Source organism: Heterocephalus glaber, unplaced genomic scaffold, assembly GCF_053883595.1.
Source record: "Heterocephalus glaber isolate CG9 unplaced genomic scaffold, H.glaber_assembly_v1.0 deba00001593, whole genome shotgun sequence".
NCBI classification, from domain to species: domain Eukaryota; kingdom Metazoa; phylum Chordata; class Mammalia; order Rodentia; family Bathyergidae; genus Heterocephalus; species Heterocephalus glaber.
The window spans coordinates 9,382,098-9,402,649 of record NW_028258368.1 but is presented as its reverse complement, the minus strand read 5'-3'; the positions used below and the strand labels follow the sequence as shown (position 1 = coordinate 9,402,649).

The following is a 20,552-nucleotide window of genomic DNA, read 5'->3' as shown; positions in this document are numbered from 1 at the left end:
TTCAAGTGGAGCTTTATTGTTTTAATTAGCAACCTCACAAGTATCCCTCTTATTAACACTTTAGTTGAGAAAACAGGTATTTGTTAATGACCATTAATCTCCATCAGGAATTGGCAAATCTTTTCTTAAAAGGGCCAAGTGGTAAATACCTGAGGTTTAGTTATGTGTAGGCTGTGTAGACTGATGGCCACTCAGATCTGCCATAAGGACACAAAGAACTTGCAGATGCCATACAAAGAGCAACTGTGGCTGGTGCCCACAAGGCTGCACCAAAACACATGACAGGTGGCTCGTGGCCATGATCTTGATTGTGAGCAAATGAAGGCACTCAGGACATCAGATTTAAAGTGCTAATGTCATTACCAGAAATAGTAATTACATTGTTGATGAATCAGGTATTTACATAGTAAAAAATTTCAAATGAATGCTTTATCTCATTCATATTTCTCCATGTTATAAAAATAATGTTTCAAATAAGATATTGAAAGTAAAATTTAATTTAATGCAGTAAATTATTAAAATGCCAAAATTTTTTTTTGGTACCGGGAATCGAATTCAGGACCTTGCACTTGCGAGCGAGGAAGCAACACCACTGAGCTAGATCTCCGGCCCTAAAATGCCAGATTTTAGGTGAACATCAGATTCTTTGTTACCTTATCAAGAGAGTTGTTACCAGAAAGGCGTTTTTATTATTAATTTGGGCATTTGTAGAGAGCCTGTTGACCATGTTGTGTTAATGCACTGTAGTTATCACTTCTTTTCTTAATCTGTACAATGCAGTATTCCAAGAAAAGATAGCCAAGTGTATGTTCTTTTTGTCATTTGAATTTTGCTTCTAATACCATGTTTTAAAGGACTAAAACAATAGCTGTTAGGTCAGATATTTTAATCCTCCTTCCTCATGATGAAATTCAGTGTTAGGTAATTATTAGTGAGGACACAGAGCCCAATAGTGTGATCCCTTTTCATTTTGCTCTGTGAATTTTTCCTGAGAAGTTCTCTCCACACCTACTTCTTTTAAGTATTTGTGCCTGGTTTATGTTCGTGATTTTGCCCAAAATTCAGCTTGATATCCTCCTGATAAAATGATTAATTTCCTTAAGTGAGACCAAAATCTAATGTGTAATTTTAACTATTGCATTATTTTATTAGTAAGCCATTGGTAATAGATTTATTTAATAATGACCATTTACCATAAGAAGTGTTTTGTTTTGGGTTTTTTTTGGTTTTGAGGGGAGAGGTTGGGTTGTTTTTGGCTCTTTTTTTTTAAAGAGGAGCTATTTGATAAAACAGGGAGTGTTATTATAAGGATCCTTTGGACAGGTTTCATTTACTGAACGTCCAGAACTCTGTGGCACTCAGTTATATATATGGCTGTCTGGCTTTGCTGGTGCTGATGCCTTGTGCTCTGCTCTGGCCAGAGTCGCTAATGGATACAGTGATTTGGATTCATCCTACAGCAAAGTATATTCATGACCTTGTATTGTCCACACCCCAAGATAGAAGAGAAGTATGACTTTATGTTTACTATAGATCATACTATATTAACTCTGAATATTACATACTATATTACTCTGAATATCCAACTAGTGTTTATAGCAAATGAGTAAACAATATTAGCAGTTCTTACTGTTACAGCTCTATTCCAGTAATAGGAAGAAATTAGCAACTGTGTTGTACACATTTCTGTAATTATACCTTCAAGATGAAATTTTCATTGAAGGGCTATCAATTTTTCCAAACAATTAAAACACTGAAGATTTCAAAGCCTTTTAGTATGGCCTATGTTATTTGGGAAATTTAAAAAATAATTTAATTAAAAGTATTTTTTATATTTATATTTTTTTTAATATTTATATTAACCTTAACATCTTGGACTAAAGATATTAATTAACCTTATCTAAACTTAGTTTTTTAGTTTCAGTGAATCTTAAGGATGAAATCCAAATATTTAATACCATGTGAACATTTTTCTATTTCTGAATACTAGAAGTTAGTCTGTAGTTCTTTAGGTTTTTCAGAGAGTTGTCCAAAAACAAAGGAAGCATTGTAGCAACAAAGATGGCAGAATACAGGTCTAAACCTAACTTTTTTTTTCACGCTTCATCTTTCTTTCTTTCTTTTTTTTTTTTCTTTCTCTATTACCTGCAGCAGACTGCTATGCCAGCAATCTCTGTTCTAGATTTGGTATGTTCTTGTTTCTTTCCCTTTGGTACTTTTTTCCTGTCTTGATTTTCTTTTCTCTTTTGGTGGTGGCTGTTTTATGTTCTCAGTAGATCAGTTCTCCTAGGATCTCCTAGATCAGGAGACTAGCCCTGTCACTATCTAGAAGCATGCCTTGAATGTTACTAGATTTAGTTACTCTTTGCTTTTCTATGTTAATTTTAAGTGTTACTGTTTGTTTATGGTTTTGACCTTTTCTCAGTTTTAGTCATAATCTAATTCTGTGTATTCTTATGTAGTCATAAGTACATGAGCAAATGAAATAACTTGGCATAAGTAATCTGTTTCATTCTATTTCACTAGAAATAGATCTTAACTATTCAATGGTTATAAACCCGGGTGAAATGGTATTGACATTGTTGCCAGTTTTAAAGCTATAATTAGATGTCATTGTCTATTGGTAAAGTAAGCTTTCCAGTGAACATGTGTTCTGTGTTTCTAATAATATTATCATGTTAGATTTTTGTGTAGTTTATTAGCCATTCCAATTTGTAGTCTACCAGAAAATACTTGAGGTCACATTCTGTTATGAGTTTAATGTGTTTATTGACAATTTGGGGGAAATTTTTGGTTGCTCACTTAGTACTCTTATGTTTAAGTTCCATGTCTGTGTCGCCCACTGGACAATTGTATTCTAATATATTTAAATATTAACATTAAGTCAGTATCTATTCTGGGTCAGCTTCTTAAGAAGCCAGTATCAGACAATCTCAGAATCAAGGTTTACTTTAATGGTCTTTTGCTGGGTAATACTTCTTATTTAAATAGCATGGGGACAGTGTTATCCAAAAAGAACCCTTTCTTATAGACATCTTCACTCCTTGGTGATCAGAAGGCATATTTCCTTAACTCCACATTTCTTTGTTGTGTTTTTCATGAAGGAAAGATAAAGATGTAAGTCAAAAGATGTAAGTGGAAATCACTGATCAGTTATAATCACTTCTAGTGTAAAATACTCATTTAACAAATGCTTGCCAGCATCCGTACTGGCAGGCACTCTGACCCAAGGCACTAAAATATGAACTGACTTTTGTCCCAGAGTATTTTATTCCATGAAGGTATGTATAACAGGGGAACAATAATATTTAAGAATAGCAGTCACCTTGAGATTTTTATTTTAAAGAAAGAGCTCTGAGTTTTTCTTTCTTTCAGAGGATGAGTATTTTGCCCCGGGAGCCTCTTCTTGAAGGGTTAGTGGTAAAGTCTGTGACCCTGTGGGGAACAGTGCTGCCCTGCAACCTGAAGATGCATTCTTTGCACATCACAGGATTTAGGGCAGTGGTGGTGAAGCTACGGCACACGTGCTGCAGTGGACTGTTTGTATCATTGAAAACTAAAAGGTTCACCATCACTGACTTAGGGTGACTCATAGGGTCAGTGAAGCAAGTCACGTTCCCATTGGGAGTAGCCAAGATCCATAAGATTGGGGGGCTGCCTAGGGTGATTTCTGCTCTTCCCTCTGCATGGCCTGCTGCCCCAGTCAGTCCAGGGCCTCCTCTCTCTTTTCCTGCTTATCCCAAACTTGTGACTTCAGAATTAGAGTGGTGCTAAAGAGACCCATTCACATCTGTAGTCTAACCCTTTGCACCCTAAATATTCAGAAGACCCACTGGCCTTTGTACCATCTTCTTGTGGGGTCAGATGCAACTTTTCAAATTCACCCTATGCAGAACCGAGTCCCTTCTCTTCCCCATGCCCTCAGACTGCAGTGCTCTGCCCCCACCTTCCCATGCCAGTGTACACTTCTGTTACTTCATCAAAAAACCTGACAGTCTTCCACAACACCTTTTCTCTCTGTTCAGAAACCACTGCCTTCTCTTTCTTAGAACCTGATACCTCTGTACTCCCCTTAGCCTACTGCTGTCCTTTCCTGCCTGGTCACTGCAGGAGAGTGTGGCTAGATCCCTCAGTTCTGACCCTGGTTTGTTACAGGCATTCTTGACATAGCAGCTATGGTAATCTCAGGAGGAAGCTCCTTATAGTCCTCCTGAGTGAGACTTCTGCTAGGCAGACAATCCAAGTTTTCCCAGGGCCTACAGGTACCATTGGCATACATGGGCCTTGTCTGTGCTATTCTCTAGCCTGCCCATTCCTCTGTGGTATCCCTCAGCATGCCAGGCCAGTTCCTACCCAAGGATCCTTGCCCTTCCCTGGAATTGCCATCATTTCCTCCCTCATGCCACTCAGTCTTGCTCGGATGCCACCATCTGAGTGAGGGGCATCCTTTATGGTATAACTTATGTCCCTCCCCGCTCAGCTCCTGATTGTCCATCTCACACTTTGCTTGTTTGCTGAGCATTTACTTACATCTGCTGTACATGACTTACAATGATGTGTGTTTGTCTCTTCTGGGTAGCATATACCTCCATGGGAGCAGTGACCTTCATCTGTGTTTCTGGAGCAGTTCTGGTATCTTGGCAGTCAGTAATACTGAGGGAGTGAAATGTGGTTCTGGGACTAGATCCCAAAGCTCTTGAAAATGTGTAGACCTCTTGTTTGTTCGAGAATAAAACTGTCATTAGATTCTTCTGCTTTTAATTGCTAAGATGGTACATGAACCCATTCAAATCCAAGTATGCCTTGCTGGGGGAAGCACCCACAGGGCTATGTTACAGCACAACAGTCTGGCCTTTAATTATACTTTCTCTTATATCTCATGAGCAGATCCAGGAGATAGCTGTCGTATGTGTGGACCCATGTGTCCTATGGTCATGATCCTCTGTCTTGTCCTTATAGCCTGTCTCTTAACTTTTTCCCCCCATGCAGGGAATCAAACCCAGGGCCAGACACATGCTGGGCAAGTGTTCTACTAATGAGCTACACATGGAGCCCTTGTCTCTAGCTTTTTTTTTTTTCTTTGGTACCAGGGATCAAACTCAGGACCTTTCACTTGCAAGGCAGGCATGGTGCCACTGAGCTAAATCACCCAGCCTCCGTCTCTAGCTTTTATAGCCCTTTCAGTTAAGCCCTGGGGCACATGGATGTTGACCCAAACTAAATTTTTTCTTGGCTTGAGGTTTCAAGGGCAGCTCTCCTGTCTTTCCACCTAATGACAAGATGTCATTCTAGGTTGACACTCTGGGTCACTTTATTACTCTAGGTTGCCAAATAATTGTTTATATTACTCTCATTTCTCCATAACAAAACTTGTCATATACAGGCCAAACCCAATGCATGAATCACTCTTTACCACAAAGATTGGACCGAGTATAAGTCAGTTTTCCAACCAGCTACCTTCATCATGTACTTTTGCTGCTACACAAAAGAACCTCCTTTTCATAAAGTAGTATTGCTGGAAGCCATCTGTCAAATAGATATTCACGGGGCCTGGCCATCTCAGTGGCTCTCTCAGCTTTGCTTTGTTCCACATTTCAGTGGGTCATCTGCTGACCAGGATAACACAAAAATTCAAAAAGATGTTCTTCCATCTTAGGGTGATGCCAGTAATAAGATGTTTTCAGATTGCAGTCTTCATTCTCCTTATTTGAAAACTCAAACTGGGGCTCCCCTCACACGCCATGCTTTTGCCTAGATTTTGGGTGGGGTGTTAGGCATCAGGCACAACCCTCTGAGTGTTCCAGATAGAGAAAGGAGGGTTTGGATCAAAAGCTGTTTCAAGCAAGGATTGAAAGGAAGCCTAATTGGAGAACTAACCTCCAGAGAACACTGGTAGGAAGTGCACTCTGTGGCCTTTTGGTGCCAAAGCACCTCTGATACGAGATGAATCTGCCCCAGATGGACACATCTCTCCTCAGAGGGCAGTATCACTGAAGGAGTGTAATTGTGGAGTAGAGTACGAAATTATCCCACTGGTGCAGGATGAGAGTTGCCCTAAAGGAGCTTTGGGTGTATCCTGGACTTCCTCAAGCCTTCTACCCTATCTGAGGCTTACTCTGTTTCATCTGCCACTGGGCTATTTCAGCAGCTAAGATCAGCATCTTACAAGTTCTGAGAAAACTCATTTTCCTTAAGTTAAAAAAAAAAAAAAAGAAGAAGAAGGTGGGCTATGCTATGCTAAGGGAAAGAAATACTAGGTGCTGCTTGTTTGTGCTCCCCATGTCACTCAGTACACCTTTGTCTGTGAGAGAAGATGCTTTCTAATGAGGAAATCTAACCCTAAATGTGGGTACCTTTCTGTTGGATAAATAGCTGGTCCCTTGCAGGCTGGGCTCTTAAGCCCAGGTCTTAGGGTACCAAAGGCCTATAGTGATAAATGATGTAGTGCATCTTTCATGGGAAGGAGCATGAGCAAAAACATCTATAGAGGAAAAGGATTTTAAAGAGATTTAATAGACTGAGTTATGTGTTCAATGAAAATGTCAAAAAGTAAAAGATAATCCTGACCCTGACCCCATTTTGTATTTAGCTATCTGAACAGTTACCTACCTTACTGAGATTTCTATCTTTCTGAGATATAAGTTAATGTGTTTTGTGGTATGAAATTATACACAGTTCTCAAGCTGTACCTTTTAAAATCTAGAAATAGCTTTTTTTAGAAAGGAGGACTGCCAGTTAGCAGAACCTTGGTCTAAGCTTACCTGCTGTTTTTGAAATCTAGCTTTAGTCCAGACCATCTTAATTTGTATATCTTTGATCCTTTTAGCGTAAAGCAAAGATCTCTCCTTCTGGCTAAGGTTCAGAGTGTCACTGTTACAGGCAGTTTGTCACTATTGCAGCGTGATTAGATTTGTAATTTCTATTAAGATTCCCTTTACCTGTTCCTGAACATAAGTCAGTCGTACAGCTTAGTACCCTTAGCCTTATAGTACCATTTTGGTTTTTGTTGTTTTGTTTTTTATTTTTTTGGTACCTGGGATCAAACTCGCGTCTTTGCGCTTGTGCAGCAGGCAGCAAAACCACTAAACTAAATCCCTGGCCCTATAGTACCATTTTGATTTAGGAGATTTTCTTTTTTTCTCATTAACACTTGGAATGAAACAGTTATTTTTAAAGAACAAAACTGTTTAAAATAAAAATCTGTAAAATAGCCAGATAGTGGAAGGAAATGTTAATTTGGCTTACTTAAAATAGTAATTAATGGGGCCAGGGATTTAGCTCAGTGGCACCATCCCTGCCTTGAGAGCACAAGTCCTGAGTTCGATCCCTGGTACCAAAAAAAACTAGCAATTAATGAACTGAACACAAGAAATCTCTTTTGTTTACTATACATCATGCAAATTCAGAAGAACAAAGCTTTTTTCTTTAAGAGAAAACACCTATTTATAGGTTTGTAAGAGAGCATTTATACTCAGGAGAATTGTAATTATTCTGATTTCCTAGAGCTATACACCTATTTAAGAAATGAATCAGCTGTATCAGTGTGCACTATTTTCTTGCTCAGAACTTGCTTTTCCTTAGATCTAGAAATTACACATAAATCAGTTTGTACTTCATTTGAAGAGGGAGAGTTCCTGTTGCCTTAGTGTGGTTTTAACATTATTCCTTACTTTGCTTTTCTATAGAATCTTTTACTTTCTTTGTGCTGCTTTATGCTGTGATTGTTGCATAAGCGCTGTTTCTCATCCTTTGTACTAGTGACCTTACAACTTGCTGAGGGGGTGAGCCCCCTCCACACAGGCACTTGGCCCTCTCTGTAGGTACTGTAGGCTCTTTTTCTTTGCATCTTGACCGGTGGTTTTTAGCAGCTATTCCTGCTCCAAAACCCACCCACTAAAAACCAGTTATCCTAATAACACCCCTCCTGGACTTATACCTAGATTACATTAAAGAAAAAGTTAATTTGTCTTTTTGAAAAAGCAGCTTTAATTTTTTATTACATGTTTCATTATTGTTTACTGATGTGAAAAATCCTAATCAGTTTAGAATAGCACAAGTTAATTTATTCTTTCCCACTAGAGAGTGTTTTGTTCCACAACAATCAAGGAAGAGAGTTGTTTCAAAAAAAAAAGCCCACACGATTCAAATCCAGAAGTTGGTTTTACCAAAATTGAAATGCATCTCATAGCAGTTTTATGCAAGGGATTTCTAAAGTGCTGTTAGAGAGTAAACTAACCAGAGAGTGGCTTTGATTTCCATTTTAATTTTAGAGATTCCAAGTCATTTCCTCTGGATGGTGTCATAGTGTAGCTGTGGACATTCTGTAGTCCAGGTAGATACCTGATAAGAAATATTTAAGGATGCAGAGATATCAGAGTTACTGCTGCTTCAGGCTACAACACAGAAATAAAAAGGGAGAGAGTCTTAACTTTCGTCCTGTTTGATAATCCAGGACTCTTTTTTAGAGAAGGTATTTTTAACCTGTAATGCCTAAAGAAATGTGACCAGGAAGATAAAGGAGTTAAAAAACAAGAAGAAGGTTCATCTGTTACATCTGAATATTTGAAGATATCCTAAAGTATTTGGATAGTATGAAGGAAAGGTATATTTTGTGTTGTTTCAAAAAGGCAGAATTTGACCAGACATAGAAAAACAATCAAATGAATTTTGAACCAGCATAACTTTTTAAGTAGTCATCACCTAAAGCAGAGTGTACTCTAAGGATGGAGAGGGTATTGAAGTAGTTGCCATGTGCTTGAAGTAGCAGACAGAATGAGCCAGAATGACTTGCTTCCAAACCTCAGGTTCAGATTCTATGACTTGAGTTTAGGGCTGTCCCAGAGGTGGAAAGGAATTCTTGAAGTCCATGATGAGATCTGGAGGAAATTAATGGCAAAAGATCAAAGGAAGATGAGCCCTAAACCCTCATTCTCCAGGAAAAAATGGGGCGCTCAGAGTGACTCTCAGCAGAAATTGGGTCCTACCCATATCCCACAAGAGGGAGGACCTTCCTGATCTCCATGGTGGCTGAAGCCTTCCATAGTGATAAAGTGAGGGCTATCTGCTGTGCAAGTCTGGATTTATAGGAGCTGGCTAACATTTATTCTAATGAAAGAATCGTGATAATGCGTGAGATTATGTGACACCTTGCTTCTTTGATTAATGGAAGATAAACCTGGGACTGTGGAGATGAGCTTTTAGGTGATTTTGAAGTTATAGAACTATAAAATATGTAATTTTAGCATTTTCTAACAGTGACTTAACCTGGCATTTTCTATTTAACTTTTCTCTGTGTGTATTGTGTGTGTGTGTGTGTGTGTGTGTGTGTCTTTGTCTAGTTGTCTCTGTAGATGCTTTTGATGTCTCATGCTGGTGGGCTTGCTGAGTGAAAGTTAAAGTCCACTTATTGTTAGTTGCAGGATGAGGAACGCAGGCGCCAGCAGCAGTTGGAAGAAATGCGAAAGCGGGAAGCGGAAGATCGAGCAAGACAAGAGGATGAGCGTCGGCGTCAGGAGGACGAGAGAGTGAAGCGAGATGCTGAAGAAAAGGTTATGGTCCTCTAAGGGCAACTAGAATTTTACCAAATTAGCCTGAACATAATTGATTGGCTGGGGCAAAGGGGGCTAGAAATTGTGTGTATCTAAGATGGCACAAGACAGAACAGGGCCGGAACCCCAGCTTTTGTTATTGGACCAAAAACTCTAGCCCCGTCTGGCCCGCCTACCTCTCTTCTGGACTGTCTCCAGACTCCCTTGCCTTCTGAGCTGGCCTCCCTCAAACTCCTGAACTCCTAGGTCTGCATAGCATGAGCCTCCATACAAAAGGTCCATTTGCGTGGGACTCTGATCCTTACTGGACAGGGTCCAGATCATTTTTTGTGAAGGTAACACTTGTTCAGTCATTACTTGGATTGAGTATGAACTGTGGGAGGTAATAGGAACATAGTAAGACAGTCTGTTAACTTTATAATGTTTCAAGTAGGTGATTCACTAAAAATTACTCAATTCTGATCAGTGGTAAAGAGTACAGGTGGCTTATAAAAACAATATACAAGGACTGATAAATATTCTCAGTTATTTATTTCCATGTATATTTCATTTAATTCAAGGATTCTTCAGTTGAATTTTAAAATGCCAGCTGATTTTGACATTCTGAGAGTTAGAAACCCTCTGAGTCCGTGTGTTCTAGCTGAGGCTTCTCCCTGGATAGGAAGCTGTGCTGTGAGCCTGGGCAGGCTCCACCTGTCCCCAGAGGGTGCTTGTGATTCGGCGTGAGAGAAGCTGTTCTTGGTTACTTCCCTTCTATGAAGGTAGAAGCTTTGACTGTCAAAATGTCTGACAGGGAAAAGTTTAGTTGTTATTACTAATTCTTTCATTTATAGTCCAGTGAACTATGTTAATAGAACCCGGTCTCCAAAAAACAAAAACCCAAACCTTAGGAAACTTTGTAGTGATAAATTGATTAGGCTTCAGAACAATCTCAGAGTAAGGTTGGTAGATGTGATATGGCTCCTTACGGGAAAGCAGAATGGATACTTTGCAGACCCACACCAGCACCAGAAGCTGATTTGGGTGTGCTGTGCACCTTAGTCCTCCTGCAAGTGTGTCCTGCTGCTCCTGCTATAGCTGAGCAGTTTTAAGAAGGGCACCCGATGAATTTATGTTTTCAGGGTAGCTTACCGTGAGTCTTTTACTTGTGTAATGAAAGAAAGAAGTGATGATCTTTCCAGGAAATCAGTTTCCAGGATTTCAGCCACTTGGTTTTAAAGTTTATGGTGGTATTGGTGCTGGTGTTTTGCTGTTCCCTGAAAGCCCTCTGGCTGTGGAAGGGATGCCTTCTCCAGGTCAGTGCGTGCCTGGCTGCCCCCATCCTGCCTGGTGCTCATGGCTATAGTTAGGGCCACTCTTGGTCTTGCTCGAGCCTTGGTGGGACAGTTGGGGCATCATCTCAGAGCCATGCATGTGCAAAGAAAGAGTAGGCTGCCTTTTCTGTGTGAGAAACTTGGGTTAATTTTCCAACATGAATTCTTAGAACTCATGATTATGTCGAATACACTTGTGTTTTAATAACTGCTTCTATAATTAAATGATCACTGTAAAAAGAAGCTGAAAATCTATTTTTAATACAAAATGTCCAAAATTCATGGATTTGCATTGCTACAGAAAAATTTGTGTTCATTTTCTGGGTAGAGTAAAGTCTCCTTGGTCATGTAATTGTATCTGCTTTTGGCTTAGTGGAGAGGGCTTTGGTCTCCCTACAGTGTTATCAAGCAACTGTTCCTCATGTAATTGCAAAACTCTTGACTATGCCATTTAAAGCCACAGAAATCATTCTAGTTTGATTGCTTAAATCAAGAGAATATTTTGTGCAAAGAAGATAAAAAAAAAAATGTCTTTCCTTCAGGATTTCCCAACATAGAGCAAGAAGATAAAGCAAGAAATTGGGTCTGGGGTAAAGATCGGGCTGGCGCTTACTCTTCTCATTTTCTCTCTCAGAAGGTGAAGAGGGACCATTGTGCATTCACTGTGTGCATGTGTATGGTTGTAGAGGGCATAGGAAAAGAATGAAGCATATAAGTTTAAAATAGGGCCTGAAAACTGATCTTAGTGCCAGCAAGGTCCTAACATTCGTTCCCTTTGGTTGGATGAATTGAAAATTCACCGTGCCTCATTTCACAGCGTTAAACAGTTTACTCAAGGCAGTTTATTCTGTGTGATCTTTCATCCCCTTTCATATTTGCTTTTTCTTGTGCTCTGAAACTCTTGTCAATCTTTAACAAAACTGTGCTGTTACCTTTTTTAATGTTAAAAGAATTTTAACACTGTCAACTGTAGTTCGTGCAGATGTATGTCAGAAAAAAATGTACAGTATGTGTCAAAATATATTTGAATATAGTATCTTGTTGCTGTTGCTATTAATGCTTGGCTCTCTAATTTTCTGTTCATCAGGGAGTTTATTAAGATTTGAAATATAAATTAATGATTATGGAAAGCACATTGTTAGATTGTCCCTTTGGAAAAATGAGTGATGTTACATACAATATATGGTTTCCTATTAAAACACGGCAGTAACAGGTAAGTTAATATAGTACCAAAACAGAAGAGGAGAGAAAGAAGAGGAAGACAGAAAAGAGTTCAGAGGATTCTTAATGCAAATCTAGTTTCATAATTCAAAGGGGATTTAAGAACTGATTTCTTCCATACTTCTGAGCAGTTTCATATCAAACAACCCCGAATAGTATGAAGTACTTAAAACTCTCAGGAAAAGAATATTTCTGAGTTCACTTACCTCTTCTGTTGCAGTTAATTTGGACAGTTAAATGTGGCATACTGTGGACCTGTTGTTGTGTGATGATGGGAACTGATGATCAGTGCACTTGTCATTCCCTGTAAAGGCCCAGTGGGCCCACCTATCCCCTTCTAACCCCTGACCTTTGCACTTTTGTCTATTCCTGTCTGCAGAGGCGACAGGAAGAAGAGTATTACAGCCGCCTGGAAGCTGAGAGGCGCAGACAACATGACGAGGCTGCACGCAGGTTGCTGGAACCTGAGGAGCCTGGGCTATGCCGACCTCCACTTCCTCGGGACTACGAGCCCCCAAACCCATGCCCTGTGTCCAGCGCCCCTCCTCCCCCACCTCAGCGAAACGCCTCCTACCTCAAAACTCAGGTCCTCTCCCCAGACTCGCTGTTCACGGCCAAGTTTGTTGCATACAGTGAGGAGGAGGAGGAGGAGGACTGCAGCCTAGCAGGTCAGGATAAGTACGCTAGCACAAGAAAGTCTCAAGGGGACCTTCTTCCTGCCACCCTTAAGCCACAGCAGCCCCCCTACCAGCCACGCCCGGCCTCCGATGGCATCTTTCTCTCCAACTCATTCCAGCCACCCACCACCAAAGCCAACAGTACAGCTCACAAAACGGGCCAGCCCCTGCCCCCTCCCAAAAAACCAAGCTTCTACCGTCCTGGCCACTATAAAGGTAGAGGTAAAAGATAGAATTCAAATCAAATCCTATCTTGTCTTGATGATTGGAACTTTGGAATCTGTGCCCTTGCCACTGTTATGGTCCAAAGAGATCCTACCTGCTTTGAAGTTTAGATCTCACTTGATCACTTTCAGCATGGTGATCTTCCTCTACCTCCAATTGTGATGTCTGTGCTAATGCTCTATTGATAAAATGTGCTTTGATTTCTTTGATACTTTAAGAAGTTCCATTTTGTTGATTAGCTGACAATAATCAGCTCTTCTCCATTATTCCTCGAATCACTGGAAGTACTGTTGGTCTTGGCTTTCATTTTCTACCTTTTCAAATAATTCTTACTTTTGGTTAAGTGCCTTTTCATACATTTTAATGTCTCTAAATACACAGTGTTAAAGCTGCATTTTATGTTTCCATTAATGTGAGTAGAACTTTGGGTTCTGCATCAGGTGGGCTTTGCGGTGATTGGTGACCTTTTATGGTGCCATGGTAGGGCAGTTAAGTGTCTGCTGAATTGGCTAACAGCACATCTTGGCTTCAGAGACAGAGACCGTTGTGATTCTGAAGCACCTCCACTCCCTCTCCCTTCTCCCCTCTAACTGGTTTCATTGCTTCCTGTTATCTCACACTGAGTGCCACATATCTCTGCAGCCACATCTTAGAGGGCTGCTGCACTGTCAAGCAAATCCCTCTCCACAGACTCCCCAGTGCTAAGAGCCCTCCTACCTGTTCCCAGAATAGAGATGCTGCCACATAAATTCATCATGCAGGCTTTGGACAGCACTGAATGTAGTGCTCTGAGGATACAGCTAATTTATGTCCAGATCCATATTTCTCCTTAACCTTGCTATAATGAAGTTGGAAATCTGGCACCAAGCATCCCCATATACAGTAGTATTTAAATGAGTATAAGCATCTTCTAAATTCTGTGTGATATTGATTCCATCCAGAAAACATGTAGGCGCTCTGAGGTTCAGAACAGCCTCTTATAGGAAAATGAGATTTCCAAGATTCTGTCCTTTTCTCATCTGAATCACATCTTTAATATACCTTGAAAACTATATACAATGTTTAGGTTGAATCATTCTTGAAGCCAAACTATTACAACTATCTAGAATTTGGTTCATTTTAAAGATATTATGAAATAACAGTTTTGAAATAAGATGCTATCCATCTTGTATCAGATTTCACAAGCTGAATTATATATATGTGTCACAGTCATACCACTAATCAATCCTTCCTTACTTTCACACCTAAAGTACCACTTAGGAGCAGGTTATATCCTATGTCTTCTGCCCAGCCTCTTTGAAGATCTCCTAAAAGTCTATGGCACATGCACAGTGCATTTCACCTTGTTCTCTCATCTCACCCCTCTGCCGCACCTCTGTTCCAGCCCTTTCTGGCAGCTGCTACAGATGGTACTTGGTCTCTTCCACTGGCTGTGAGGAACAGAACTCAGATATCCCTCTGAATGAATACAGTTTTCAGCATAGCAACATAATATCACTAAAGTTATTTGGAAATTATTTGTAATTGGAAGTATTCATATATGGTCAACTGAGAGTATTTGATGTTCTAACAGTAAAAGTTCTGAAAATTTTGAAAAATTGATATTTACAGTGGAAGAAACAAGTATCATTCTCAACAAAGCTCAAAAGATACAACACAGTGTTTTTAAAAAACAGACAAAATGAAGAAAAGGTTTGGAATTCAAATGGGAAAGAACCTACCATGCGAAGAACTCCATAGAGGCTCCACGTGGATTGCCTTAACAGTGTTTCTGCTGTATCTTTTGAGTCTTTGCTGAAGGTGGCGCCCCCTGTGGCAACCTGGATTCCTGTGCTCTGCAAAGGCGGTGTGCTGTGTCTGCACAAGTCCCAGGAGTTCTGCGGGACAGGCTTTTTCATTTGGAAGAAAATCCATTTTCTTGGAAATTCATTTTCATACAACTTGTCTAAAAAAGATAGTTTTTAGTGTGAAAAGATAATGATTTTGTGGCCTATTTAATCCAATATTAAATGCTGTTAGTATTTGCTGATTTGGGGGCATCTAGTACTCCAGCCTATATTACAAGCACAAGGTTTTTCAAGTATGAATTTACTTTTTTTAAAATGTTACAATAATAGCAATACATGAATTCTGACAATGTCTTAAACTTGTAATAATTAATGACAGTACAGTATTATTGAGTACTTGGATACATTGAAACTTTTTATCTGCATCATCTCTTTTGATCTTCGACAACCACCATTTCTGGGGCAAATGTTGCCAGGCTCTTCCTCGCTCCTTGCTGCTAAGAAAGCCTTGTTCTCATTTGTCAACTATTGTATGTCTGCAGCACTAGTGTGGAATCTGGGGGCGGGGTGGGGGGGTGGTTTGGTTTGGTTTTTGCTAACTCACTTGTTTAAAAGGATTTATTTTTATTGTTAATAATTATAGCCATTTATCTTGAAAAAGAAATTTAGTTATCCTGAAAAGAGTAACTTTATTCATGTGCTTATTCCATAATCTTTGAGGCTTCATTTGCTCTTGAGTGATTTTCTAAGAAAATTCTTAGTGTCAGAAAAATTTGCTCACCCCATTTCAGTAAGTCTTCTATGGGTTTGCCTAATTTATCTGACTTTGACTGTCTCATATATGTCCATTACCATTGCCACTTTAATAAAGGGCAAATGCTCAGTGACTCAGCACCTGTGGAATTTAGTAAGTTACTCTGGCCACTAAGAGATGTGAATTTTCAAATTGGTGGATCTTTCATCTCATCTGAAGTGCCTTTCGCTTTCTTGTTCACTCAGTAATTGAAGGTGTCTTGTTTCCTTTGACCCTACATCTTTATCAGTGAGCACAGGTAATCAAGTACTTTAACTTGTACTTTTTCTCTTTTGGAAAAGGACCACACTCTTACTCCGGGTCTGCTGGGACAGTTACTGGCACCCATGATGCTGCTCGGGATCTGAGAGAGAAGCATGCTAGAAGGTACTTAGGGTTGTGCTGGGCCCTGTGATTGATGCCTATTCTCACTCCTGAGGCATTTTTTTTTAATTTTTGTTTTTTTTGTTACCGGGGATCGAACTCAGGTCCTTATGCTTGTGCAACAGGCAGCGAAACCACTGAGCTAAATCCCCGGCCCCCCTGAGGCATTTTTAAATCATGTGAAGCTGGTTGAAATTTCAAAGACTTCATTCTCAGCTCAGATGTTTCCCATTATACAAAGTCATGTGAGCATATAGGCTTTTAAAAGTCTGTTTTGCTAATATAGTTCTGTCTTAGACAGTGATAAAGGTACTAGACTTACTGGCCAGGACATCAGTAGTAGTAGCCACCATATTGCTGTTTATTTCCAACAGAGAAGATTGAAAATTCAAGGGCAGGGCCAAGGGTCCTTGGTCAACCAGTGGCAATATAAGGCCAACCTTGATGGTACACAAAAAATAAAGAGAAATGGTATTGTACCAACTGTTAAAACAGAAGTTGAACTAAGCAGTACCATTCTATAACTAATAGGTATATTTATAGATGCTTCTCACATACTTAAAAGATGCATAAAAATGTCATATTTTTAAAATGTACCTCTTCCTTTAAACTTGTTTAACTGGTAAGAAATACTTAGTTACTGAAATTTGACTTGTTAGTTTTTTGAAAATTGGATATGATTGAGAAAAGTTAACATTTTAGTACGGAGAACATTTTGCCTATTTTTACAGTTCCAGTAAATTTAATTATAGGAAAGATGCTAGCAACATTTAACAAAGAATAATCTTTCTCACTGAAAATTTTAATTACTTGCCCATCATGCAAACCTGCCTACTTTGGGGAAGTTTATTCTATTTTGATGAGTGATTTTTTGCATTTCCCTCTTGCCCAGCCAAGATGGAGACATGCCTGGAAATTCTGGAGCCCCTGAAAACCTGACATTCAAAGAGCGCCAGCGCCTCTTTTCACAAGGTCAAGATGTTTCCGATAAAGTGAAAGCTTCTCGTAAATTAACAGAACTGGAGAATGAACTAAACACAAAGTGAGGACAGTCCAAGGCCACTTCGTGTTTGCCCAGGTTCCCTCAGCAGTGGGTGTGCAGGTGTTAGCCTGAAGAGGAGAAGGGAGGTTATATTTCTAAGTGATTTCTAATTCCTGTTTCTAAAATTATTGCCATTTAGAGATGTTATGGTTCCAAGAATTTTTATTTTACTTTACCAAGAAATTGGCATTTGTATAATAAGAAATCTGATTGTTAATGACCTGACTCTTTTGAGGATATCGTTTTTTTAGTTTCTTTTTGGAATCTTAGGCACAGAGGGGCAGAATGGAGGGCAGTAGAGCTAATAGTGTCCCTCCCCTGTTTCCTCCTGTAATCCTGACAAAGGACTACAGACTGAGTAGTTCTGTTTCTATTCTTTCTCAAAAGCTTCACTTTGGCTACCAGACAAAGTAGTTGAACCACCTGGACCACTGTGCTCACTTGTAGCCACAGCCCTATTTTCAGGAGAGAGAGCGTGGAAGCTGCTCTTGGACCATGAGGGTTTCTGCTCCAGGGTGCTGGCCATGGTGGTCCACAGCCCATCTCTCCCCTGACAGTGAGCCCCCTGATCAGCTCTAAATGTGTGATTACATTAAATACTCAATTTTATAAGTTCTCAAAGAAGAAAATCTAGAGAATTTAATCTTAGGGGATTTTATTTTTTATATATACTGGGTTATTGTTAGTCTAATAAATCATTGGTAAAATTGAAGATGACATTCATGTTAGAAAGTTTACTAATATTTCAGATACTCCAAGGGATCAATAAGGAGATCTCTTTAGCTGAACAGTGTTCATGTGACCAGCATCAGAAATATCAGAGAAGAATGGGAGATTCATAGGTGACATTCAAGCACAACTGTCACTCAGAAATTTTAAATTTACAAAAGCAATTTGCATCAATATTCCCTCAGGAGAGAAAGGAATTCGATTATTATGCCATCTGTAACTTAAATATTGCAAGAATAACTCATGACAGTGTAAGCTATTTTTTTACAATATACTAGTTATTTAATTTTAATTTTAATTTGTGAATTATGAGTTACCACTGTCATTTCTGTGGGTATGTGGCTGATGTTGGGGAGAAAAACCTCAGTTTGCTTATATTGTATGATGTTAAAATGGTAAATTACTTTGTGATTTCAAGCCCATCTCCTGTTTGACAAAGCCTTGATAGCATCCAGATGATCTTTCTGTACCTTTTGTTCTCTTACAAATGTGTATATCAGGAAAATCCGCACACTTTCAAATGAAGAATAGAGACATTCGCTGCCCTAGAAACCACTTTTAATATGAGTTGTATGATAAATCATTGCACATGCAAGTGTAAATATTTTTTATGTCTGTCATGGTTCTTATTTGAAAGTGTGCTTTTACTCTTTCCTCTGTAAGAGTCAAATGGTCCTGAGAGTTGATGAAGGATTTGCACACTTGCCCCAGGAAAAGCAAGTTCCTCCTGGTTTTTCAAGAGCACTGGTGGCCTTAGGGTGGCGAGTTTACACTTTCCCTAGAGAAGAAGACACAGATGATCATTGTGTTCAGATGTGGAAAGGCAGACCACATACATACATGGAGATTCTCTGATTATAAAACCTATGAGGAAGTGAATTTGGCTATCCCTGGACAATGAGGTCAAATGTGAATATGTGTAAAAGTGCTTTTTATAATGTGCATTAATTACTATGGGAAAAACTTCCAAACTGCTGTAGTTTTCCATTTCTACTGTATTTTGGTTGCAACCTATTTTTAATAAACTTTGTATGTATTTAAGTGTATTTGCTATTGTTTTAAAAGTGCTGACAAAGTTTATATTTGTAATATCAGCCTTCCTCTCCCTTGTTTCCATCTGTCCACCCATTCATTAAACAATGCTGAGTATCACTCCATGTTGGGCAGTGTTTTCCATTTGTGGGGACATATTGTTTGCTTGACGACAGCTAACTGAAGGTCAGGAGTGATTTTTACGCTGGTGCCATACAAGAGCTCAGCTATCTAGACCTTTGGGATTTCTTCTTTGCACCTTAGTATCCAGGTGGCCACTGGGAATATTTTTCAGTTACACTGCCTGTCATGGCTACTTTGAAATTCCTAAATGTACATAGTAATAAATAAATGGTATTAATTAGGTATCCTGGTGAAGTGTATTTTCAGCAGTACCCAATCAGGATACCTGGTGTGATGGGATGTGTTTGATTGTAAAAGTACAAATGCAGTGTTGAGGAAACAGGAGCTCCTGTTGACCACGAGCAAGCACCAGGGCCAGGCCTGTAGAGATGGACCAGAAGGGACAGCCCCACCCTCCGGTCAGTGCAACATCTGAGGGGTGCTTCACCTGAGCTCTGCCTGTCTCTAGTTAACTTTTCTTCATAGCATGTGAGCATCCTAGGAGTACCAGGATGGGACAATGTTGTGGGACTTAGAGGACTTTTCTAGGGCAGAGAGGAATGAGGAGTTGGTCAAAGGATACAGTTTCAGATAGGAATAAATTTTGAGGTCTGTTGTACAACAAGGTGACGATAGTCAATAAGTACTGTAAAGTAAATGAAGGAATTTTCATGAAGGAAATAGTATCTGAGAGCTGGAGGAACTTATGGAGTTTTTTCTGGTAAAAGTAGATGTTTATTGGAATTAAGGTATTTACATTTACTATATTTTAGTGTGTAAAAATGTACTTAAGAGTTTGAGGAGGGAAAAATTTAAAGAGAGAATTCATACTGATGCAGCTCCATCTCGCAGCCTATGTTTCTGTGGCTGTTACAGAAATAATGATTCTGACCTAGTGGTTCCCTGCTGTCTGGACCACATAAAATAGCAGCAGAACCCTTGGTGATTTTCTGGTGTCCCATTGGACAGAAATTTCCCCTGTGCTTTGCTGGATGAAAAACTGATGCCAAAGATTTAGTTGTACGTTTAGGGTATCAGTAAACAAAATTGAAGTTGAATGACTTACAGAAGGAAAATAGACCCCAAAAGTGACAGAGTTTTTTTTTATTCCAGTACTTCACATATGACCCCAAAGGATACAGACTACACTTAAGATTGAAATATGGAAGTGAATTTATTACTCATTTAACAAGTTTAAGGTGCCTACTCTGCAGTGGGCACGTGGTTACTCAGTATCCCAAAGCAGTCCTGGAGTTAATTCTGCAGTAGGAACACACAAAAAGGTGCTTCTTGTATAAGTATGTAGTAACTTCATTGTGGAAGGAAGAGATTCAGGGCATTATAGGAGTTAATAGAAGGACATATACTGTGGAGATGGTAAACTAGCTGGAAAAAATGACAGTGGGCCTGAGGGCCAGAGCCTCAGGAATTAGGGCAGTTGCCAGGTGGGAAAACAGCCTGGTGTGCACATGCATTGTGTGTGTGTGAGATTATTTTAAAAGGTGTTCCTAGGTTGCTAAACTGCCTTGAATAGGCTAGAACTCCATGCAGCCTCCTAGAGTGCTGTTGCAGGCCCAGTGGAAGGGCCTTTATAGGCATATAAGAGGACAGTTTGTATACATCGTGCCAGCCTCCCTGCCCCCCTAGTTTTGAAAGGCTTATGGGCTGCCCAGATTTT

At 39.6% G+C, this 20,552-nt stretch overlaps 1 protein-coding gene across 40 annotated transcripts in view; it reads left to right on the top strand.

Annotated features, from left to right (window-relative positions):
* Positions 1 to 18,871, top strand: part of Afdn (afadin, adherens junction formation factor) — a 147,556-nt gene extending 128,685 nt beyond the window's left edge. For 9 of the 40 annotated variants that reach the window (XM_087193504.1, XM_021237988.2, XM_087193502.1 and 6 more), the window contains 4 exons: positions 9,414 to 9,548; positions 12,462 to 12,750; positions 15,867 to 15,951; positions 16,841 to 18,871. In XM_087193504.1, coding sequence (XP_087049630.1) covers positions 9,414 to 9,548; positions 12,462 to 12,750; positions 15,867 to 15,951; positions 16,841 to 16,994 — 663 coding nt within the window. In that variant the 3' untranslated portion in view covers positions 16,995 to 18,871. Of the gene's footprint in view, positions 1 to 559; positions 1,791 to 2,151; positions 2,188 to 9,413; positions 9,810 to 12,461; positions 12,982 to 15,866; positions 15,952 to 16,840 lie in introns of those variants that run through there. The other 31 variants (XM_087193488.1, XM_087193479.1, XM_087193487.1 and 28 more) reach the window with 12 other exon arrangements.
* Positions 18,872 to 20,552: the final 1,681 nt, after the last annotated feature.